Raw genomic sequence first — 26,502 nt, forward strand, 5'->3', positions numbered from 1 at the left:
TTCATACATATAAGGTCAGCCAACATGAAAATGGATACAAATATCATTGGGGGAGAACTGATATTTCCCAGCTCGTAAGTTAGTTTTACACTTTTGCATAGATTGAGCAGTTTAAAATGAATAATAACATTTTTAATGATGGAAGGAACAGAAAGTATCCAATTTATGATGCACATGAGATATTAGTAAATAATACATAAAAATCATGTAAGTATTTTGTAGCAATGCTGTATACTGAGGCCATCAATTATTATGGTTTGGGATGCCATCACTTTAGCATTTAGTAGTTTAAGTTGTGTATTTTCAGATAAAATATACCTCCTACTGCTAATTATGTCTAGTTAGTATGTAAATGTGTTATATTGCTTTGTATTGTTCCTGGTTTTAGATTATACATATCTTTCATTTTAAAAGGACATATGTGTAAATTATTATTATTATTATTATTATTATTATTATTATTATTATTATCAGTATTATATTTGTAGCATTCATAAGCATCCCATCTACTTTTTGTACAAATATTTTTTAGATAATTAATTTTCAGATAACTTTTTCCCCTCTCCTGGGGGTAAATTTACTAAGAATCAAAATAGATGGAGATGACCATCTCGGATGATTTATTGATTTTTTTTTTCCTGCTTGCAAATTTACTAAAGGTAAAGTCGGGTGAGTTAGAGAGAGATTTCTCTCAGCTCACTCATAAAACTCGGGTGAGATAGCAATCTCGAATCAAATTACCATCAGGCCAAATCGGAAGTACTTTTCACCTAGAATATACAGTACATCTCTCAAATTTACCAAAAATCGGGATGACAAGCTCGGGTGAGATAGAAGCAAACTCTCTGTCAAAATCACTTTGCAAACTCTCAACCCCATGAGCTGTGAGATGGTCAGAAACATACACAAATCATTGTGGATTGTGTATGTTTCTTTCTGTAAATGGTTAAAATAGGGTTAATTTGTAAAAAAAAATTATGTGAGGTCCCCCCCCAAGACACTTGCCAGCCTGTCCTGGTTCTTAATTTACATGGAAAAAATGTGTAGGGTTCCACTGTAAATTACAAACCAGCAATAGGCAGCAGGGACAGAGCTGGTTTTAAATATACGGAGAAAAAATTTTACGTGAGGTCCCCTGTATATTTAAAACCAGCCCTGGACCCTTTCTAAAGGGGGACTGATGCCACGCAGCCAGGGGTGCCTTTTCACCGGGCCCCCCAGCCACAGCATTAGCCCTGACTGTTAGTCAGCCCAGGCCAGGGATCCCTGGGGAGTTGGGGACCCCCCAATAAAGGGGTCATCCTCTCCAGGGCACCCCTGGCCTAAGTTGATAGCCCAGGGCTATCCCCGCCACCCCTGGGTAGTGGGTGGCGGGTTGATTGTGTTAGTGTATTGTGTAAAAATAAGAATAATTCACATTGTCTTTACAGTGGAACTACAGGTCACAGCAAGCATCCCCCGCATGCTGGTACTTGGAGAACCACAATATGTATGCAGGGCATTAAGGGCCCACTGGTACCTATAGTTCACCTGTAAAGAAATGGTTAAAATGGTTAATAAGACACACAACACATAGTAAAAATAAAGCTTTATTGCATCCATAAACACACTTACACACTCACCTGTTTTCGAATGTTCATGTCCCCTTGTCAACGTAAAGTATCCCATCGAAAAAATCGTTTAGCCTCAAATCGCCTTGGCAAATTTTGTATAAAAAAAAGGGATTAAATCACCCGAATTTTGTCCAGTACCAGCGAGATAAATCACTTTGATAATCAGGACCATCTCGAAACTTAGTAAATTTACCCCTTGATATCTGTACATCATTTGCCTTATTCAGCTATCCTTGTACAAAAACATATTTATGCAGTTCATTTCATAGTAAATATTATTATAAAATTAGATGTAATTTGACCTTTTATCTTTTAGTATTTACATAGTATTCTACTGTTTCTGCTCTGGAATTCATGAAATACATGTAATTGTTTTTCAAGTAGAAGTGTCCTTTACACATTTGCAAATTCCTCCTTATAGCAATAGTGATTTGAGAAAGTAACAATTTTCTATGACAATTATTCAATATGGAGTAGGTTAACTGTCTGTTTTATGTCTAGCAAACAAGTACAAATTGGTCAGTTATGTATTGATAAAAGGCTTATTGTTTCATCAAATTCTTTGTAGAAGACACAGCATTAAAATATAAGTAGTAGCTGTAACAACTGTAACTGTGCTCAAGGACATTGGCGGCCAGGCTGTGATTGCTTCAAGCTGCATAGGCTAAGAGCTGCTTGTTTATGCCTCTATTTGTGACTAATTGAACTATACAGTATAGTGGTTATAAGAGACTGAGGCCCATAATTATCAACGAGTGATATTCTTATTATCACTCATTACTAATCTTAAATGTTGCTCCAAACAATCAGCTCCTAACTGTCATCTGTTTGAAAAATGACAATTAGGAGCTGATTGGTTGGAGCACCTTTTAAGATTAGTAATAATAAGTGATAACAAGAATATCACTCATTGGTAAATCTGGGCCTGAGGTTGATGTATCAAGCAGTGAAAAGAGAAAAGAGTGAAGAAGTGGACCAGTGAAGTATTTGCACAAAACAACCAATCAGCTCTGAGGTAGCATTTACAAAGAACATTCTATAAAATGATAGGTAGAAGCTGATTGTTTCCACTCTTCCCACTGCTTGATACAATACCTTAATAAAAAGTGTTAACTACCAGAAAGGTAGGAAATGCTAAGAAATGGTTTTACTTGATGGTCCTATTAGAGGCAGGCACAAGAAACCTGTAATCCTAAAAAAAAGTGCCGGTACCAACAGCCACAATGGGATCATGCCAGGTGTGTTGATGTAACTATACAATGTAATGGGTTTTAGTGTTCCCTCTAGCTCCGGCGGCAGGCAGGGCGCCGGAGCTAGAGAGGGCAATGTTGTGCGCGCGCGTGTCCGAAAAGGGGCGTGGTTACGAAAAGGGGGCGTGTCTATAAGACACGTCCCCCTTTTCATCATACTTGGGGGCGTGCCCGGCGCTTACGGACATGCCGGGCAGCCCCCAAGTGCTGCAGAAAGGGAGACCGGGTCACCGCATGTTTGTCCACCCGCGGGACGCTGCGTCCCGCGGGTGAGAATGGCTCCCGCAGGCTGTTAGGGCAGGGCGCTTTTTGCCCTCCTCCAGAAGGAGGTCAGGGCGCCGCGCCCCGCTAAAACAGCCTAGCGGGAACACTAGGTCTCATTTTATTGGGGGTTGAAGCTACTATGATAAAGAACCAAGCCAATTTTCCATTCTTGGATGAATCTACTTCATCAGGAATAACTTTAGATTTCTCCTTTAGTTTAGAAAAGCTTGTATTATTTTATTAAAAAACAGGTGCAAATAAATATTAGAACAATAATTTATAATATTCATAGGAGCAACAACAAAGGGAGCCACTTATAATAAACAGTCCAACATCGCACACCTCATTGATCAACCTGTAAATCACTTTCTATTTTTTGGTTAATATTATAGGATTTTTTTTAAACAATGGCTAGCAACAGCAAGGATGTCTTATTTCTAGTCTTTATTGAAAAAAATTGAGTCAAAACCTTGAAAGATCATATAGTTGATACAAACAATTATTGAAAACATTTTTTGTTGCTAGTTACAAAGCAATTCAAGTACAGATCATTACATATCTGTATCTAATCCAGACATCTAATTTTCAAGTATAAATTGTGGTCTGAGCCCCTAAATCTATGAGCAATACTAATTGTACATCTTACACAAGGTGTACACAGTTCCATGCAAGTAGTAGACATAAAAACAAATAAAGTAAACAACATAGAATATAGAACACTTTAAACTTGAACTTTGTAAGCTTACCAAGGTAAAGACCACATGCAAAAAACATGATTATACATTCCACATTTAGGGGGCAAATTTACTAAAGTGAGAGTTTTTAGAAGTGAGTTATAAAAGTGATGTTGCCCATAGCAACCAATCAGATTCTACTTAACATTTAACTAGCACCTTCTAGAGGACAATAGCTAGAATCTAATTGGTTGCTATAGACTACATAACTTTTAAAAGTCACTTCTAAAAACTCTCACTTTAGTAAATTTACCCCTAGGGCTCTATTTAAAAAGCTTTAAAAAGCCTTTATTAGCTTCACTGGCACCAGGAGCCTGATTTCACTGGACATCCTGAGTATAACTGTGCAGGCACAGTGAAAGGGGGCGCCCAAGGGTATCTCCTGCCCAAGGTCCATAAAGATCTGACTAATCCACCTGGCAGACCAATAATGTCAGGGAATGGGGGACTGTTGGAAAGAGCTAGCTGTTTTCTTGACATCCATTTGTGGCATCACGTTCTCAGTCTTCCATCATACACCAGAGATACAACTGATGTACTTAAAAATATACATGATGTGGTACTTGAGAACACACACATTATCATTAGTCTAGATATTGAATCCCTATACACATCTATCATTCATGAACTAGGGATTAAAGCAGTCAGATACTACCTCACAATAGAGGGAATGGGTGATTTTCAAGTTTTTCTTCTCAAACTTCTGGACTTTGTGCTACACCACAATTATTGTGTATTCAACAACAGCTTCAACATCCAGACAAGAGGAACAGCAATGGGGGCAGCGTGTGCACCCACATACGCTAACCTCTTCCTAGGATGGTGGGAGAGGGAATACATTTTTCATGAATGAAATGATATCCACACCCATCATATAATTTCATGGATGTGGTACATAGATGTGATCCTGTGATCTGGGATGGCTCACAAAAAGAATTAGACACCTTTGTCATGCACCCAAATAATAATGATATAAATTTGAAATTAACATACAACTTCAGTAGCACCAGCATGGCCTTCCTGGACCTTAGGATCTTTAGAGGGGAAAAAAAAATACATACTGAGATCTATAGAAAAGGAACATCCACCAACAGTTTACTTCACAGCAATAGCTCCCACTTTCCTCCAACTGTGAAAAATATCCCAAAAGGAGAATATCTCAGACTACGATGCAACTGTTTGGGTGAAGATTCATAGCAAGGATCTAATCTTGAGATTACAAGAACGAGGGTACAGTAAGCTTTTGATTAAAAAAGCCAAGAATGAAGTCCTTATAACCAACAGAGACTCTCTTCTTCAGTGATAAACCCAAAAAAGATATAACTAACACCATTAGATTCATTGGAGATTTCTGCAGCAACTGGAGAGAGGCGTGAGACATAGTGCAGAAATATTGGCATATTTTTCGATCAAATGACTATCTGGCTAGGAAACTGGATGAGAAGGTTAACATGAGCTGGCGGAGGGCCTAATTTAAATGATCAGTTAGTGAAAAGTCACTTCACCTACAAACCAAAGAAAGTATCTCCCTTAATTGGAAGCTATCCATGTGGGGGTTGTAAAATCTGCTCACATATAACTAAATATTAACACCATCAAGGATGAATTTGGCCAAGAAAACAAAATTAAGGATTTCTTCAACTGCAAAACTACGAACATCATTTATTGCATCATCTGTACTGTGATAAGAAATACATTGGGATGACCTCAAAGATGATGAAAGTCAGAATTCTTGAACATCTCGGTGATATATGCAATGCTGATACAGATACCCAAAGAATGAAACAACTTACGTCTGTAGTCAGACATTTCAACAGAAACACTCCGGATGGAAAAAAGATTTCAAGGTCTTCTGTTTAGAGAAAATTCTATTAGGTCTTAGAAGTGGTGACTTAAATAGGGCCCTCCAAAAGAAGGAAAGCGAGTGGATTTTCAAATTAGGCACACTCATACCTGGTGGTATGAATGAAAATATCAATTAGAATGTGTTTCTTGTGGATTGATCCTAGATATGGCATATATCCAAATGACAGATCCTCTAGACGTTTGGGGTACTATATATATATATATGATTCCCCTTTTAACACTTTCTCTCCCCCATCTCGAATTCATTATGCACTGGCCGGTCCCTTTGGACTTGCCCTCCCCATTAATTCATATGTCTCATAAACTATAATCCAACAGGTCTTTATTCCTTATTTCTTCTCTTTTTTTCTCCTCCTTACTTATCATCAATATTGATTACTATCCATTATTCATCATTTACTAATATATTTTTTATTGTCTATTTTGCATTTACTTCCTATTTACTATCATTATTACTATTTTCTATTTTATTGTTCTCTTTTCTTCCCTTTTCACTTATTATTATTTTCTCTTCTTTTTTCTCTCCTTTTCTTTCCAACCATGACACGCACTATACCTCAACCTTTTTTCCTAATCTTTCTCTTTTACGTTTCTCACCTCCTTTCTTACCTTCTACCTCACACATTTATTACCCATTATGCTCTCACTTCATTTTCACCCCTTTCCCTACACCTTTTATTTTACTCACCGCAATTATCTCTATACACATTCACACTCTTCATCCCATAAACAGGCACCACCACCTATCACATATTACATACCTATCATGCTTTTCTTATTTGTTTTTGCACATGTAGACCTTCACTGTATACTTGATACCCACTTTTTTACTAACTCACTCACATTATTCATGATTTATTAGATTTTTCCTACTCTCATGTTCTTTCCCTGTTCCTTCACCTTCCTACATTATATTACCTTGATTAGGTATTTAAACTTTTCTGAATCCTTTAATTTTAATGTTCACTTATACTACATTTTTTAGTATCCTAACCAGATTTTTATCCCCTTTCTCTCAGTTAATATTTTTTTTCCATTTTTTTCCTTTCCCCTTTGAGACTGTATATTATTCCTCCCTGTTGAATCACTCTCTATCTGCTCCCTGTATCATGTTTTACTTCCACTCCTTTCCTTATACTTATTAACTTGTTCTGCTTTATTTTCACTCAACAATATTTATATATTTTAATATTTTTTTTCCATTTCCATTTATTTTTTTATCCAAGATACCCTATTCTCATATTTATTATCATAATTTCTTATCCTTATTTAATTTTATTTTTTCACTTTTTACTTTTTATATTTTACATTTTATATATTTTGTGTCCTTATTTTTTCATTCACTAAATAATATTATATTTCTTTGCACACTTACACTAATAGTTACATCTCTTCCTTATCTCTCATTTTTCAGTCACACCATCTAATTTTTGTGTCGATTCTGTTTTCTGTATATTATATACATTTCCCATTATTTCTGGTTCACCTTGTTATTATCAGACACATATCCCTTTCAATAGCTTTTATGTTGTCCTACAAATCTTAATTTGTAATCATCTTTTCAGATTTCTGGATCCCAGAGTGACATTTGCATTAATAAGAAAAGGGAGTTGTTGTGGCTGCGCTAGTTCTGTCACATATACAAAAAGAGTACTGAGTGCTCAGTTGCTGCTATTAGAATACTGGTAGATGGGGAACATTACAGGCCCCAAAAAGGTAAGATAATCAAGAAAAATGTTATATTCCCAGGGCACACCTTCTTGCACCTCAGATTCATATTAAATTGACATCTATATATAATGGTGAATATATAGCAGAATATAAATAAATAATCAAAAAATAGAATTCATGAATAAAAACTAATTTATTTGAACATATGCAGTTCATAATATTAAAACCAAAAATGTGGATACTAATGAACTCATGGATATAGGAGCACTAAAAGTGTATATATCATTTCAAAATTAAAAATATATATAAGAAATAGGTTGATTGATTAAAAATTGATAATAATGGAAATGCTTCCAAATACCGGTATACATGACACATAGATAAGGCAACTCTAGCCACTCTTTACCCATGGTAACACCTTTAAATCAGCATTTGGTAAAAGCATCAAAAAGGACTACACAGCTGTCCAAGGCTTTTGACAATAAAGGGGGTGAGTAAAATGCATATAGCGTATCGCCCCCTCAGTTTGAGAGACTAGGATTGTGTACCACGTACTATTATTACTATTATTACATCAACATTTTTCCAACCTAAGGAAATATTCCAGCGAACTACATGATTAATGCTACACTGTGTTGGCAGTTGATGTTTCGTTGTATTTTGTTTGTATTGTTCCTTGTCTTATCTATGTGTCATGTATGCCGGTATTAGGAAGCATTTCCATTACATTATTAACAATTTTTAATCAATCATCCTATTTCTTAGATATATTTTTTATTTTGAATCGATATATACACTTTCATTAGTATCCATTAGTATCCAAATTTTTGGTTTTAATATTATGAACTGCATATGTTCAAATAAAAGAGTTTTTATTCATGAATTCTATCTTTTTGATTATTTATTTATTTATATTCTGCTATATATTTACCATTACATATAGATGTCAATTTAATATGAATCTGAGGTGCAAGAAGGTGTGCGCTGGGAATATAACATTTTTCTTGACATTTGTATTACTTTCAATATTGTTCTCCCTGTAAACGCTGATTTAATCATGTTCCAGTCATGCTCATTTACTTTGTTTACTTATGCTAATGATCTACCATTAGCACACTCCCCTTTAGCAGCACTTATTCATGCAGACTTAATAAGGAGCTCACACCATTGGCCATGTTAGCAACGACTCCTTAGTAAACCATTATGATTGGGCCTTCTGCTTGTAAAAGGCAGGAGACACAAGGGTAACTCAGCAATCAGGTGACCAAGCCTCCCGGCAAAACGCGCGTCCTTGTTCCCGCTATCTGCATACTGCATGCCACCCACTACACACCTGCTCTGCAGACAATCATATTTTGGACAACAGACCAAAGGTACTATTCTATCCTCTCTATCAGGCTGCCATGGCTGAGTTCTTCGGCAAGTACTATATCAGTACCTATATCCCTGCTATGCCGTTAGGTAATGGGAGAACTGCAGCTGATTCCTCATTGTATGGTAGCATTGCTCTGATTTTTTTCTCCCTGTTTTTTACGTGGCTCTCCCATCCTCTGATCCCCTGTTTTATTCTGACAGGGGAAACTAGAGGGGACCCCTCGATCTTGAACTCCAGGTCTTGCTTCCTTGCCACACACATAGTGCCCTCCTTAGTCTCTCTCCCAATCCATCTCTCAGTGAGATACAGGGTATATTGTATACCTCTATTACCTAATACACAGTGTATTACCTATGAAGGGACATTACTCCCCTATGTGTCTACACCTTTACTTTGTACTATAGGCTATCAATTTCTTTTAACTGTATTTTGCCTGATAATTACCATTTCACATTGATTCAATTAGCACACATCCCCATCTTCTCCTTTTCTCTCTTATTTCCCTCTACCAAAGCTCTCTCATATGGGTCTCCCTTCTATGATACCCCCCCTGCAATGCTTTGACAACAGGGGAGAGACATAGTTGACACCCCAGAAAGCAGAAGCATTGCTGTTTATTTCCCCTGGGACTAATGTATCACTCACTCTCTCATCCCCTGTTTGATGTAGAAAGGCGACAGCAGAAGTGAGTGTGCACAATTGTATCTCAGGTCTTACTTCCTTCAATGGTCCATATGTATTATTGTGTCCATGAGTAATGATACACAAGGTCTTACCCTCAGTCTCCTTAGACTTGATTCCATATATATATAATTAAAAATGTTTCTCTTTACACAAATTATTTAATATATGATCATTCACTATCTGGGTACAGATCAGTACCTATATCCAAGTCTCTACATTCTGAAACCATTCTGCTGACCTAACATGCGTGTATAATTGAGTGTGTTCTGTGTTTTCCCTACCATATAAGATCATCTAACTAATTCACCAGGGAATAGGGTGTTGCTTTATAATCTAAACAATTTTCCCCACATGCTTTATTTTCAGATAAGAATTCTCCTTTGAAACAACGTATTATATATCTGAATATATTGATTTGCATTATATCTGTGATCAGCCTACTGACTCCATTTGACTTTATTTTATATGAAAATGCTAATTTCTTGTTATGATTGATCCTTATATCAATTAAGATCACCTTTGACTACTATAATCCCCTGTGGATTTTGACTTACATGTTGTTCTATCATGTACATTATTAACTCGAGATTCTTTACATGTTTGTGTGCAATATTTGATTTCATAAATTGCTTCATTTGATTGACCACGTCTATTCCGTGTTGATACATTTGTACGTATTCTTGTATGTCTTTTATATATTCTGTAGACTTTACCTCATGGTAGAATACTCCCCCTTTTTTTAAGGTTCTCTATTAAATGTTAAGCTTTATATTCTATTTACTCATTATTTCATGAACATATTGTATTTTTCAGTATTTATGTTAAGAGTGCCCCAGAATAGGCATTTGTTTTTTTTCTTTTTTTGCTTTGAGCAAAAAAATACCCCTCTATAAAACTGTACCGGGCCCCTAGGTCCTAGGGGGCCCCGGAGTGTACTGCTGCTGCTGCAGTGATCAGCAGGGTGCAGACATGTACAGGGCCCCTGCTGATCCCTGGTGGGTAGAAATGACCTGAAGCCATCCCGTATGCTGCATATAGACATAGCAGCAGGGCCAGCTGGTCTGTGTGTTACTCACTGCTGCTGGTCGCCGGGGCTTGGAAAAGCTCAGCACTGTGGTGGGGGCGGGACTACTGCCTGACTCCTTGATCTCTCAGCCAGTGATCTGAGGAGTCTGATTGAGCTGAACTGTTTCCTCAGATCACTGGCTGAAAGAGAGAAACAGTCATTAGGCAGCCACACCCCCACCACAGTGCTCTGCTCTGCCTCTCCAGTCCCGACTCCCAGCCAGCGGCAGCAGTCAGGAGGACTCATGAGGACTTACCAGAAGTTGCCAGGAAGTTCCAGCAGGTAAGTGCAGCCTGGGGGGAGTATGGGATAGGGTTGGGAAGCACAGTGGGGGATGAGAGAGCACAGTGTGGGATGGGGATGGGAGAGCAGTGTGGAATGGGAGAGCACAGTGAGGAATGGGAGAGCACAGTGTGGGATGGGAGAGCACATATAGATATATAAAGTATGCATATGCAAAGGATCTAATACCAGCCCCCATGCTGCTTAGGTTAAGTCCATTAAGAATCAAGTAGTCAGCAGAGTCAAACCAGCACCGAGAGGCACCCCCCTAGTGCATAAACCTAACCCCCCCTCCCCACACCCTAAACCTAACCCTCCCCCTGAGTGCCTAACCCTAACCCACCCCTTAGTGATTAAACACTTACCCTGCACCCTAACCTTACCCCCGATACTTACCTTCGGGATGCCGATGGTCGGTATTTTGGAGCCGGGATCCCGACTGCTGTCAGAATTCTGGCACCAGTATTTAGACCATCGGCATCCTGTCAGCTGGGATGCTGACTACATCCTGGAGAGATCATGTGTACTGCCCTGGAATGGACTTGTAAATATCTGCAGTGACAAGACAGGATTTTCTCTTATGGTGGGTACACACCTGTGCAACCTGCAATCGCGCCAATGTCCAGGGACACTCTATTAACATGAATGGAGCCACAAACGATATTGTCACGTTTGTGCATGCACACTGCACAATATGCATGATTTGTCGCTCCGATTTGGACAAATCAGAACAACATCGTCCCAGTGTAGGCATAGTAGGGGCTGATTCTGAGTCACACAGTTCTTTGTGCACAGACACAAATAGCAATTTTCTGCAAATGTACCCATTTTTGCATATATACATCCTATTCTGAGTGGTACCGAACTCTGCCAGATCTGCTTTTCCATAAATGTGGGCATTTTAGGGTGGTAACTGGGTAGTAACAATGCAAATGCATAGAATCGCCCTGACATGGGGTAGTACAATGGAAGTGTTGTGGGCATGTATCAAAAGGTCATGTGTATGGGGATGGGAAATATTTATAATTCATTTAGAAAGGTTATCAGTTCTCTTTCACATTCGGATAGAAGTTTTTCTTTAGCTTTTCGTTTATATACTTATATCACAGTTGGGAGACCACATAACAGTAGGGATTGGGGAATATATAGCAGCATGGAGGCATATAGGGGAAGAAAGTGTACATGCATAGACAGAGTATGATATTTTTAAAAATAAGGGAGCTTAACATGTATTCTAAATGAGATAAATGTATGCAGTGAGAAGGATGTTGGAAACCAGTGAGATTGTTTTGGTGATTAAATGGGAAGAGTGGGATGTGGGAGCCACATAACTGCTCAAACCTCAGTTGCATAGACTGCATGTGTGTATTCCAATGAGCACACTATTCTGTGAATTAGCAGCTCCACCATTTTGTGAGTGACAGCAATCTCATTCTATGAGAGTGTTGAATCTGCAGTTAACCACAGGGTGTGATGCAAGGAGCACGTCCATTAAGGCGTCAGCCTTAATGATCATTTAATTGCTTTTTGAAGTTTGAGTGGCAGAAAATCAATAGGTTTTGTGAATTTTCAGATTATGTCTAAGCAGCCTTAATGGGACATATGAAACTGTAAGGTTTTTTTGTCTATGAAATTTCATAGCTTTTTTAAAATGTATTAACTATCAGGGTTTGGATGAGCAAACCGGGCCACCTTCACAGGAGAAGGGCAACAAAATGGTACACTAACGCAGGTGGAAGAAGGGACAGCACACAGGAGGTTGGTATGGGAGATGCAGAGTGCAAGGCATGTGGGGTAGCTGCAGCAGTGGTGCAGTGTAAAGGGGGCATCAGTGGGCAACAAAGGGCTCACTGGCAGTGCGTATGCACCTGAGAAAGTAAAATCAATAAGTCACAGATGCATGAATGTAGCAGTAAGATCCATCTACACAACTGTTAATAATTTAATATGTATTTTTTTTTTTTTAAAAAGCATAGCCCCGCCCCCTAGAGAACAGCCAGCACAGTATTTTGGCAACCAGGACAGGTTCTGAAAAGACTGGTGCTGGTTGTGTTTAATACGGGGGACCCCTATGTCATTTGTCCCCTGTATTTAGCACAACCAGTACTGGGGCTCCAAAGCCCAGTACTTGTTGTTTTCTGGGGGGTGAGGCCACGCCATTTTTTTAAATTAAACACAGAAGCAGGTATCATGGATCTACCAGATCCGAGCCTGCATTCTGTGTGCTGCTACCTCCCCCAGGTCCCAGCGCCTGCCCCACTGCCATCTGCACTGCCACCGCCACCGCTAAAGCCCTCTACTGTCCCCAGGTTCTGGCCACAGCTAATGCCCGCTAGCCCCCGCGCCTTTCCACCAGCTCCCGTTGCAGCTAACGCCAGCTTTTTTCCCCCGAGCCCACCACCGCTAAAGCCCACAAATGATGGCCATCTTTGTGCACCCAAGTGAAGCCACAGTTATTACACCTGCTGGAGGCTCCTACTGCGGCTGCGCAACAAGTTGAAAAGTCCTATCTCTACAATGGCACATTATTGAGGTAATAGTTTTAAAACTGTAACTTTCTAATTTACCTGAACCCCAAAACCATGTACCCTGGCACAATAGTTACCTAATAAAACAAACCCCAAGTCTAAATTCCACCCCTATCCTGTGTTTTGCCTTCCCAAAAAACCCCCATAGACTAAAGCAGAAAAGTGGTCCTAATTGAGAATGTCAGAAAAAAGTAAAAGTTGGAGCTTTAGATTATTCCCAAATCCTAATTTTTTATGTTTTTGCCCTGAAATTTGGCATGCAGTACCCAGTGACAGTTATACCCGGCCATGCCAAATTTCAGATCCATACCTCTAATAGCTTTTGGGGTGTAGCCCCTTAAACACCATGCCCCCCCTCCAAAATTCTCTATGGAGAAATCCGTTTTTAGATGCAGCCTTAATATAAGGGCACAACTGTCACTCGGCCAGTGTAATAGAGTCCGGGAACATGCAAACTCAAATGTTGTTAGACTAAAAAAACTGTCACAATTTAAACTCTCATTCAGATGTTTTCCCAATAAAACACGACCAATGTAATAGTGTCAGAGTTTACTGCTAAGCTCTAATTTTCTAAACTCTCACCTTATTACAATTGGCCCTTTATGTCTAATAAATAGTACTGTGAGTTTATATATGCTCTAATTTGTTATGTGAAGCACCAAATTAATTATCCATCTGTTATTCACTATTAAAGACAATTAAAATTGTATTTATGAGGACAGCACCACAGGAAGCTCTCTCACCTTTAAAAAAGTGACGAAGTTGTGATGAAACACATTAGGATAGTGCTGTTCTTTGACCTACTGCTCTCCTGTCAACATCCCGTTTGGACTGTGCTCTTGGATTAAGTAATCTTAATGCCCTCTTATCTATTATTATGGGTGGACACTATCACCTTCTGGCATGACTGCACTTATTGAAAGACTTGAGATATTACTGTGGATTTTGGGCGAGCATTGTTACCAGCAATATTTTCACAGGAACAGACGGGACCAGAGTTCTGCTTTGGTATTGCACCCAGACAGCACAGTGCTGCCTATGATCATTACTAACGGTGAGACATTGTGGAATCAGTGGCCCATTTGATTTATTGGGATTTATGTGTAAGGCAAGAGTTTCATGTATAAGGTGAACCCTTCTCTCTAGCCCCTTATATTAGGCCCCTATTTATCCAGAGTCTATACATCATTTCAGAAAAACTGAGACAGAGCATTATCAACTTATACAGGCTCAGCATACAGCTCACACAGCAAACTGCTTATTCACTGCTGAATATCAATTACAGAATGCTGGGATTTAAGTTTATATAAGTGTATGCATTTTTCATGAGCGATCATATACAGTAAATTTTACTTTCAAAGGAATGTTTAATCCAGTAGTTTGTGTTTTAGGCTGTCGCTTGACACATTGTTTTATGCTTAGTAATTATTTGGAAAGTGCTGCAACTGTGTTGCCTTTTTTTGTGTGTATCATTTTTATTAAATACATGATTCTCATAGTTGGAACCATCTGTCTTCATTAGACCTTTAGCATTGTTTATTTGCTTTTTTGTAATCTTAGCTCTTCTATAATACTTATAAATTAAAATGTCTGTTTGTCTCATTGCGATAAACTCCACAACCACTGAACCGATTCCAATGCAGTTTTCACCACTGATCGGTCATCAGGGAGCTGTGGGTAGGGCTCCGCAGGGAGGGGTCCCCTGCACTGCCCTCAGCAGGTCTAAATTATGTTCAAGCCTATGCTCCGAAGAGGAGCTTTTGCTGTGAGCATTAAGATGAGTGCAGAGCCTGAGGTAAAGAAGGAAGCTGCCACCTGAGGAAACCCATTACAAAAGTGCTGGTGTACCTGCTATGTGTGGTGATCGGTGGAGCTCCCTGTCTTTTAATATAAATCCCAGAGAGGTTTATCCTAAACAGCTGCAGAGGTTTAATGTTTATTGTTTTCTTATAAATAATTAGCAACTCTTGGGTTTGATTTATTTTATTGTATGAGGGATGGAAGCCTGTTTCTGATGGGGTTTTTTGCACCTAGCATGAGGTTGGTGCAGGTGCCAATAATAATGATGATGACTGGGATAGCTGGAATAAAATCAATGGGCAGCTCAGGTTTTCACAAACCCCTGCGTTGGCCCTATGGATTCATGCATTAGCATAAGGTAGTAAATCAGGTTTCAGTGGCTGTCTGCAACTTCAGCCACTTTGCACGTGACTCAGAATCAGCCACCCAATGAGGAAAAATCATGCAGCATTCTCTGGTTGTCAATTAAGACTGCAGACCATCAACATACTGTAGTCTTATATCTACCTTACATAAACAGTAGTGTAGACAGGTAATCAGGAACATAGTTTTATATCTATAGTACCTTTTATAACCAGTAGACCAGAGTAAGAAGCCATCACACCACCTGTATATTTACAGAATATTGTTGTATACAAATGCTTAAGCATTGTGTAGGACACAATGGCATTAACAAATGGGAACAGGCCTGATGATGATACCTTGAAATGTTAGTACAGTGCTAAAGCGATTATATGAGGATAGAAATAAAGTTAAAGGTTTATGGGGTCTATTCTTCATGCATTATGGGCCAGTTACACATGTGGAAATGCTAGTTTCTGCATGCTTTACTGTAAGTAATAGGCCCATTCATTATTAGGAGCTCCAATACAGCCGCCTTATACTCAGCAAATGCTACGTTGAGCTTTTAGAGCTCAACTTTAATTACTTGTGGTGCCCAGTGGCTATTAAATATTTGGGAATTTATATTACTAAAGCCTTTGTCTAAGTTTATTTATACTCCTCTTTTGTAGTCTATTAAGGATGACCTAGCCGGGTGGGCTCGCATTTGCTGTACCTAACCCCTTTCTCTTCAATAACCATGTGGTAACCTTGAGTGTGATGGTATGAAACTGCAGAGCTCGTCTTGCTAACCCTGCTTTTAATGGGGGCCTTGGCCTACCCATCATTGAAATTTGCTACCATGCTACATAGTTGAGCCTCATCATATCATGGGTAGATCTTGAAAGTGCTTTGATCAGAGATCAGAAAATTAAGTTCCTTTCCTGGCTTACTGCACAAATAAGACCACTATTGAACCACGCTGTTCCGTGTGAATGGTTTAGGTTGGCTGTATGGAAATTAAACAAGTGAATGGACCTTGCACCCTACCCATCTCCTTTGATACATATAATTAAACACCTATATTTTCTTCTGGGATATATTTGGGCATATCCATACCCTTTGGCATTACAAGATTTTCACACATTTTGGGGGTCTTTGCACCATGCTCATTTGCAAATTAATGTGATTAATAAGATTTACCACCTAGATTACAATTTGGGTAATTACAAACCAAGGCCCTCATTCAGAGCCATACGCTCTGAGCAGAGCGCACGCTCTGAATGAGGGCCGGCCTCCATGAAAATGGAGCGTACTCCTGGACGCTCGTATAGCTGTGGGTCACCACCCACAGGCTATACGAGCGTGCAGTTTGATGGCCGCGATGGTCTTGACCATCGAAACTGCGAACCGGAGCCTGCGGTTGAGGTTTTCAACCGCAAGCTCCAGAGTGATTTTGGCTCTATCAGAGCCAAAATCACTCCCACTGACATCACTAGTGATGTCAGTGGGCCGGCTTCTGACGGGAGGCGTTCCCGTGGGAACGCCCCCGTCAGGGAGGCACGCCCCCGGCACGCCTACCAAAGGGGGCGTGCTGTCAATCAACATCGACAGCACGCCCCTTTGATCAGACACAACGAGCGAAGGACTTTCCTTCGCTCGTCGCATCTGGCGCATGCGCACGACGGAGCTCCCTCCGTCGTGCGCATGCTCAGCCCAGAACATTGACCCACTTGCGAGCGGACAGCCGCTCGCGAGTGGGTCTGAATCAGGCCCCAAGTTTTATACACTTATTAAGTCAAAAACTCAGGCCACTCACACCTTTTTAGCGTTTTTGCACTTATGACACTGATTGACGGGACATAATCTCTAGTCTTTATTCCATAATAGTTACCTAACCCACCCCTGCAGAACCATCTGAAATTGCTTGGGAAAAAGACATTTGATGATGTGTCTGGATGAGGAGGGATGGCTGTGAAGACCTCTATTAAAGCCAATATCAAAGAAATTGAATATAAAATTTATTCCCATTGTTATATGGTCCATACTAAGCTACGGAAGCTAAGCTATAGGCAGCAATGTGGCCGTAAAGGAACCTTTCTACATATGTTGTGGAAATGCCCATTCATCTCAACAGTTTGGGATGGGGTCCTGACTCTGATAAGTAGGACTGTCAGAACAACAGTTTCTAAAGACCCATTGCATGGCCTGTAAGTAGCTGGAAGGAATATTGGAGAGTCCTTCGGTGCCTCCAGGTGAGTTGTCTTTCACTATAGAAGCACAGGAATGGGGCTATTATTATGTAGTGTAGGACCACCTGAGCAAAGGCACCTTGAAACATTGTGTGGCATATCATATATTTGTAAATGTCTGAATGAGTCCTCTGCAATCTATTATTATATAGGAAGTATGACACTTTTGCTGGCCCATTGCAGAGTGTTAGAGGAATTAGATTTTTTTTCTTGTCTAGATTAACCCTTCCCTTACACGAACCAGTGATGGGCCAATAAATTGATTATGAGCTACTTCTATTTTGTGTATTGATGTTAGTATTGCCATGGCAATGTGAGTTTAGCACCAGTCTTATAAATTATACTATAAAAGCGAAGAGCAAATGCCATGAGTATAAAGTATAAACTTGACTTGTAAACCACCTTATTAAATGTGAGTGAAACTAAAATCTTGCTATTTGCTTCTTTATAAGATAATTTCAGGGACATTTTTTTTTACCTGGGGCATACAAATTAATCATTTAGCCCATAACAAAATTGTTGGTTTCCTTTGCTTTGTGTCCCAGGGAAGAGGGTTGGGCAGGGTGTGCCCTGAAGGTTCCCATTCAGCTTTTCTGCACATGCATTTGGTCTTTTAGTCAACTACAGCACACCTCAACTATTCTGATCAAGAAGTATTGAACAGGTCTAGTGACTTGTTCTTGTAGATAGTAAGGGTAACACTTGATACAACAAGAATAGGTATGAGTACCTAGGGCAGAAGAGCAAAATATTGGCCTTCATAGTGGATGGAATTTTTTTCTTCTTTTTAAATTTTTTTAAATTAAATTTTTCTTTAAATGACACATTAGGAATAATTGTCATAGGGCTTAAAATACACAATTTACTGAGAGCTCTCATTCATTTACAATAGACCCAAAAAAATTTAAAGTGTTGAATCAAAAATGGGCATTCCATGCCTCTCCCTCTCTGCAATAACTGCTAAAGTGCACTGACTATTATTTTAATGGGATAACCACATTTTTATCAAATATACATATGTATATGTGAGATGGCATTTTTGAGCTCTGGTGCTCATTCCAGATATTTTGTCAGCTGAACCCATAATTTCCTTCTTGTTTTTTTGTTCTTTTCTTGTCTTAATTTTGTGTTTTCATTACCCAGGGCAATTTGTGGGAGCCCTACCAATAAAATTGTCAAAATTATATACTGGTGATATTCTGAAAATGTGTAAATACTTCCAGCACCTCAAAAGTGATTAATACACTGTAGGTCCTCCAGTTCACATTATGCCACCCAGAAACCCCAGTTCACATATGCCACAGTGCCTCCCATGATGGTGATGTAGCTATGTGTGGGATCCTCCTAATGTGTGGGGGGACCGCCCCTTGTCGCCCTGTTGTTAATCCTGCACTATTTATGTTCCTGTTAACTCTAATTGCCCATTGTTATATTGTCTTACTTTGCTCTTCTCTCTTTTCAGTACATTATTAACCTTTTGTTAATGACCACCATTTGCCTGAACCTGAAATTCTGAATCTACTTGCAGTACATTACATTACAAAGCAATTAAGGTAACATAACATTACTACATTTTGAAATGTCTTGTGCATGCTCAGAAGATATTGTTTATCTGCTTATTGACAGCAAATTGAGGGCCCAGAAAGTGAAAATAGCATTACTGGGTATCTACCCAAACTTTGCTATTGGGTCTCCTGATGCACTGTTCCACCAATTATGAACACATTACGAATATACAAAAACACAGCTTTGTATGGTGGCAAAATCTAACAAAACACTAAGGGGTGTATAAAACGGTATGCAGTCGGGAAGCCGGCGGACCTTATCCTGACAGACGGCTTCCCGACTGCTTAATCCCGGCAAGGCACCAATGACAGGTGTCAAAATCCCGATGCCTGTCATTAGACCTATGCCGGGAGCCCGACACCCAGCTTACTGATTGAAGGTAAGCCGGATGCGGACAGCACCGTGGGGGGGGTTAGGTTTAGGGCTCCCGGGGGGGACTTAGGGTTAGGCACCCCCCTGGGAGGTTAGGTTTAGGCTAGGGGAAGGGGGGGTTAAGGTTAGGCAGCCCCGAGGGGAGGTTAGGGTTAGGCACCCCCCTGTGGGACTTAGGTTTAGGCTGCGGGGAAGGGGGGGTCAAGTTTAGGCACTTAGAGGGGGGTTAGGGTTAGGCACCCCTTAGGGAGGGTTAGGGGGTAGAATTAGGTTAGTTAGTACTTACCTTAGGACGATCAGGATTTCCTCCTGTGTTGGGCAGCCATGCGGACGGCGGTAAAACATACTGATTCCCTATAAAAACACATGTTTCCAGTGGCAAAAGGCTTACTCACTGCTTCTAGTCTATCTATGAAGTGGTGCTTCTGAATTGCATTTAATGCAGCTTTCTGTTTACCCCATATATCTTTATGGGGATAGAGAATTGTGCTAATTTATCAAGGATGGTGTTATGCTAACTCACAGAGCTGTCGGATAAATTCCTTGCTGTTATGTAAATGCTTAGGTTTTTAAATGGTGTCAAATGGCCGATTTGTGCTTTTTTAAAAAAAAATACAAAAAAACTATAAAAAGCAAACTTTTTAATCTCAAAAGGCAAATGAAAAATGGAAAAAAAAGGTGATTTTGGGGTACCTGAAATTTTTTTATACAAAATAAAATTATTTTTCTATAAAAAATATGAAATTTGGGGTGCCTAAGCTAATGAAAAAGTTGATTTGGGGGTAATTTGAGGAAATTTTTTTTTACCTCAAAAACTGACGTGTATTTATTGGACTAATTAAAGCTAATTGGAAACTTCCAATTGCCTAATTAGTCATTAGGTGAGGGTGGGGGTGACCAAAATGTTCAAAAGCAGTTTCCCGACATTTTAACCTTAAAATGAAAATTTTCCTTTCCATCTCTCACCCTCAGGGAGGTGCGAATGAAAAAAAATTGCTAATTGGATTGCAAAATGAAATTGCTATGCGAAAATAGCAACTCGCACCTCACAATTTGCACCTAATTGGGTTGACCCCATAGTGAGCATGCACACTTGTTTTGGCTCACACATGCAGTGAGAAAAAAGAGAAAAGGAAAAGAGATATTTTGTAGTAACATTATGCTTATGCAGAAGGGAAAATTACATCGCTGATGGCTTTTCACAGCATCTTTAAATTCTACTTATGACTGATAAATTGTTGCGCTACTACAATCTGTATCACTGCAATAAGTGGCAATACAGATTGTTAGGTAATGCTGAGAAATGTAGAACAATGATAAACATACCCCTAAGACTCATTTACAGACTGCAAAAGGAGGACTCACAATGCAGGGTAGATGTACTAAGCCTTGGAGAGAGAGAGATCAAGTGGAGAGAGAAAGTACCAACCAATCAGCTCCTGTCATTTCACTGGCTGTATTTGAAAATTTCTCTCCACTTTATCTCCCTATAAGGCTTAGTAGAGTTGGGTACAGGATCCCGGTGGTTGGGATGCCGGCAGAAACACAGACAGCGGCATTCTGACAGTCAGAATCCCGACACAAGTATGTAAGTATACTAACCCCAACCCTTAACCCTCCCTCTAACCCATCTTTCTCACAGCCTAAACCTAACCCTCCCCCTAGTTCCAAACCCTTACCCCTAAACCTAACCTCCCCCCTAGTTCCTAACCCTAACCCTCCCCTTAACCCTAATACTTACCATCAGGATACCAGCAGTCAGGATTCTGGAACAGGGATTCCAATAGCGCTATTCTGAGTGCTGGAATTCTGATTGCAATGATGGGGACTACAGTACATTCTGCTTAGTAAATATGCCCTTGCTTCTTTATTTGTGTGAGAGAACTATACTGTTCTTGTTCATTCTCACTTCCTGGTCAGTGGAACTTACTTAGGATAATAAATTTGTGCTGGATTTGGGGATTCATATGAACATAAGCATAATTGCAAGAGTTAAACATCACTTCATAGTCCAACCTACTTCCAAACGGTGCATACACACACGATTTTTTGAACGATTATCGATAACGATGATTCAATCATTGAAAAAATCGTTCAAATTCTGAGTTAAAATGATGAATGATTATCGTTCATGCACGTTCCCATTTGAAGTTTGTAGTTCAGTCATACTGACCAACTGAATGATTTTCATTAAGGGAATATGCAAAAATTTTTGTAGTTCAAAAAAATCGTTCATTGCACTTTAAAAAATCTGACAGATAATCTGACAGAAAATCGTTCATAAAATCGTTGGTAACAAAATCGTTGTGTGTGTATGCAGCTTTACACTTGCTTTAATCATTGTAACTTTTTTATCTGTTACTCAGGTAAGCATTATTTGTCTGGATGGATTCTGGTTTTAAGTCTCAACTCCCAACACATCCTGTAAAAAAAATATTTCTATATATAATCATTGGGTGGGACCAAAGATAGGAGCACCACAATGCCTTCAGCATCTCTGATAAGTGGCCTATTAGCATCCCTCTATATCCCTATAACCCAGTTTTCCCCTTACCTTGATGTCTTGTTTTCTCTGCAGGCTCCATGTCCTCTAGAAACATTGTATCTTTATAATAAATAACATTATTTCCACTAAAAAGGTTGCACATGAATGCTGTTTTTCTCTGTTAATCATTCACTGCAAGTTTGTGTCGTACTGGCCTGTCTTGCTTTAGGTCAAAGCCAGTGGTAGATCCAGGGGGAATGGGCATTAGCATGACCACCTTCGTAACACACACACCTTCTCCATGGGCACTTTGGGCAGTTATGACCACCCTCTCCTCCTCGGGGCCTAGTTTTCTGCCGGCTCTGCCTTGAAGACTGAAAATGGGCTCCATCCTCTTTTCTCTTAAACTGCCCCTGCCTGTATGGATCTACAGACATTTTGTGGCACCATATAAATAAATGATAACTTAGTGGGAAAATAGGCTTAAACTACAATAGTCTGTGTATATGTACAAAATGAATGCATTGGAATATTAACCAAGTAAATTTGCTCTCTGCTCAGCCTAAAAGATTTTAAGACTCATTTATTGCAATTGATACTAATATTCAATTTGATCAATCTAATGCCAGTCAGGGTTCATCTTATGGACGTTAACAAACACCTTATAAAATGTGTCCTCATTACTATGCACTTTCAAAGAACTCTATTATATTGTGCTGTGTGATAATACTATAATGATATTTAAATTTAAAATAGGCAAAGCAAACACAAATTATATCCACACCTTATGTTACTTATCATTGTATATTTAACCTCTCATGTTATGTCATGTCTTTCAGATGACCCCACCTTGGTTATTCCTATTCCTATCCATCTCATTTTGGGGCAGTATAAGCTCAGAGATAAAGCTGTATATACCACAAGACACCATTGAAAGCAACACTAGTGATGATGTCATGCTACCAGTGATTTACGAGGCAAATACCCCACCTAGAATAATTTGGGGCCAAAACTGTGATTTTGAGGATGGATTTGTGTGGTGTAATATATGCAATCAAAAAAACAACCCCTATGAATCTGCACACACTGGTTTTCAATTTAAAGGAAGATTAAATGGATTTGAACAAAATGGTTCTATCATCATTAAAAACCTCCGGCTGTCAGATGCTGGACAATTCTGTGTTAGAATGAGTGACATAGATGGCAGGAATATTGTTTATGGTAAAATCACCCTCCATGTTAAAAATCACTTTTTGTCCAGGTCTGTGCAATGTCCTGTGCTCCAGGAAGGTCCTCTTAGTGGAGTTAAAGCAACTCCTATCCCAGGGATATTGCTAAATAATGTGGATTTCATCCACTTGCCTGTGGTTCTTAACTTTTCAAACTGGAAAATGTCAGAGTTAGGAAACTGTGAAACTGTAAACAGCTCATTGATTTATGAATCTTTGTTGACGGATATTATAACTGATTACCAGGGAAGAAGTCAAGACTTGAATTATCAAAACGCTTTAAGCAGCTCGCAGAAAGGACTGGATGAACTTGCTAACTCTATGTCATTTCAATTTGCACTAGGTATGTCAATCTGGAATAAGTTTGATATAGAACACATAATGAAACATATAAACTGTTTCCAAAAGCAAAATAGAGGAAATATTACCAACTCACTGATCAGTGGTATTAGAGAATTGGCTAATGAGGACCATTATACAATATATAATATGACGGATTTAGTAAAAATAATGAGTGATACAAATGCAAAACTTGCTCATCTAATGGCACTGTCTGACAAAGACACACAGCAGAGTCAGCTGAAGAATGAGTCCATTTGTAGTGCTTATGGTAGTTTTGTTTTAAATATTGTAAAAGCATTGCTTACAGATCTGGAACATGGGCAGGTACCAGATGTGATAACAGATGAAGAGTTAGCTAAACTATATTGCCCAGGCTGCATATCAAACATTCATAATCCCAAACAATTTTGGGAATGTGTCACACCATGCATGAAACTTAATTTTAACACCATTCGAAAGTTGGGATCTATAACACCTCACCCCAACAAAGCAACCTGCCATCAGCAGACTCCATGTTCCGAAACTGCATTGTACATATCTTTTACTTTGTCGCTTCCTGCTTTCAATATTGCAACCTCTGTATTTGACAAACTGGCAACTATAAAATCTGTGGGATTGCTAGAAAGTAACATTTTTAAGGAACGATTAAATATACCTTCATTGGTCATATTTCATCCTGAGGTAAACTCATGGTTAACTCCAAACACTGACTGCTGTTCCATGATAAAATACAAGTATGTTTGTCGATGTGATGTTTTTAATGTCAAAATTCCTGTTTGTGGTTACGATCGTCAAATTCAGAATGAATCAAGTGCTTTATCAATGTTGTGTCCAGTAAAATTAACCAAATGGCGCGTTCCTATAGTCAAAGTTACCCCCAGTATGGATGGGCTGTACTGCGTAGTCACCAACCAAAAACAATATTCATATGGAAGTCTTTCATGCAACATTACTAGGCCAAACTTTTGTTTCACTCCACGCCAACTTACTGCTATTGGTCATACTGTGATAACAAATTTTGCTGATCAAACAAATTCTGATAATGCTCAAAACCAAGATAAAGATGTTTTTCCACCTCAGTTCAATGTGCACATTAGCCCCTTGACATTTAGATTGATGAAATTGTTGGAACATAAAAATTCTCATTTGATTCAGATTAGTAATCATAAAGATGCACAGATAGTAAATGAAATGATCAGTGATGATGACAATAACCTAATTGATAATTCTCTTGACCAAGTGAAGTCTAGTATTGCAATTCTAATAGCTGTACAAGTTATTGTTATTTTATTTGTACTGTGTATGCTTTACTGCCTTTGTAAGATGTTTAAACATCATGGATTTAAATTGGACGAGTTTTTCATGCATCCGTATTTGCAAATATCAAAATAATTCTAAGCTAATTTATTTTTTTGTGTTTTCATTTAAACAACTCATGTTAAGGAACTAACAGTTTTGTTATGCATTTCCTGACAGCAAAATGTATATAAATAGAATGTTAGAATGGGGTTAAGATGGATGGATGGATGGATGGATGGGTGGAATGGGGCAAACAGATGACACCGCTAGTCATACTTATAAAATAATGATTCATTTTGAAGGTTCATTGAATGAAGGTCAGCAGATATAGCATACTAAATTGAATATAATAGGTATAAATAAAGAAGGTGTATACACCCGTGCTCCAATGCCCACCGGAGTGCAGCTTAAGAATGTGACCTACACACGTCACTGAAAATCAAAATGAAAAAAAAAAAAAAAATTTCAAGCGCTCCTCCTCATGAGGTAAAGTCACATAAAAGTCTTCAGTCCATAAAAGTCTCAGATGAATATAAAAAGTGTTGACAATGTAAACAAACTTCTCTTTTTCTTCTTTAACGATAATCTTCAAACACACTAGCACAATAGACCCTTCAGTGTTTTACAGCATCTCAAAGAAATCACAAATAAAGATCTCTCATAGTGCAGTATTATCACATTTATTTCCAAAGTAATATAAAAAACATAGAATGAATAAAATGGCAGCGTACCATAGGCAACCTTTTTAGAAAGGCTCAGTAACACGCATAAGGGGTGATTTATAGCTACCCCAACAAGCAATTCACCTTTCTGGTGCAGGTTCCTCCTAGACAGCTAGGCAATGGCAGCCCCACAGATCACACATCAACGCGTTTCAGCTATACAAGCCTTTATCAAGATAGATCTATGCTGCTAAATCCTGGGTATATATAGGGTTCATGGCTAGTCCCACCCCCCATCATCAGACTGGGTGTGGTTACATAAAATTAAAAAGTGTGCTCAAACTCTAAATCAAAGACATAGCATTATTTTAACACACATCCTCTGCTGGAATGAATGTAACTGATATCCGCTGATTGTGTTAAAACATATTAAGTAGATAATAGTAGCACTTCATGCGTTCCAACACTTGGAACGCAAGACGCTTCCGGCGGAAGTGTCTCAGGCATCACTCCACGCTGATTAACTATGCGCGGGCTCCTGGTAGGAAGTTCATCTTTTTACCTATGCGCTCCATACTTTGGAGTGCACGGGTATTCAGCCGGAGGTTGCGCACCTGACCACATGATGCAACTGCAACCACGTGGTCGTGTGCGTCCGGCGTCCTATGATAATGTGGTAATGGCTGCGATCACGTGACAACAACTTTTAAGGAATGGCATGACATAATCATGAGAGGGGCATGTGACCAAACTCCCCACCCTTAAATATCCAATTAACGTTGGTCAAATGTTGCATCTCAACTCGTGAGGAGCATCTCATCAGGGCAATGAGCAACCATTT

General features: G+C 39.1%; 1 protein-coding gene across 1 annotated transcript; it reads left to right on the forward strand.

The window, feature by feature from the left end:
* Positions 1 to 7: 7 nt before the first annotated feature.
* Positions 8 to 25,092, forward strand: LOC148443163 (uncharacterized). Its single transcript, XM_088463136.1, has 3 exons — positions 8 to 74; positions 19,169 to 19,259; positions 22,969 to 25,092. The coding sequence occupies exon 3, from the start codon at positions 22,969 to 22,971 to the stop codon at positions 25,090 to 25,092; it is 2,124 nt and encodes a 707-aa protein (XP_088319262.1). The 5' UTR covers positions 8 to 74; positions 19,169 to 19,259.
* The last annotated feature ends 1,410 nt before the right edge of the window (positions 25,093 to 26,502 follow it).

Source organism: Taudactylus pleione, unplaced genomic scaffold (genome assembly GCF_031769625.1).
Source record: "Taudactylus pleione unplaced genomic scaffold, aTauple2 ptg001326l, whole genome shotgun sequence".
Classification (NCBI taxonomy): domain Eukaryota; kingdom Metazoa; phylum Chordata; class Amphibia; order Anura; family Myobatrachidae; genus Taudactylus; species Taudactylus pleione.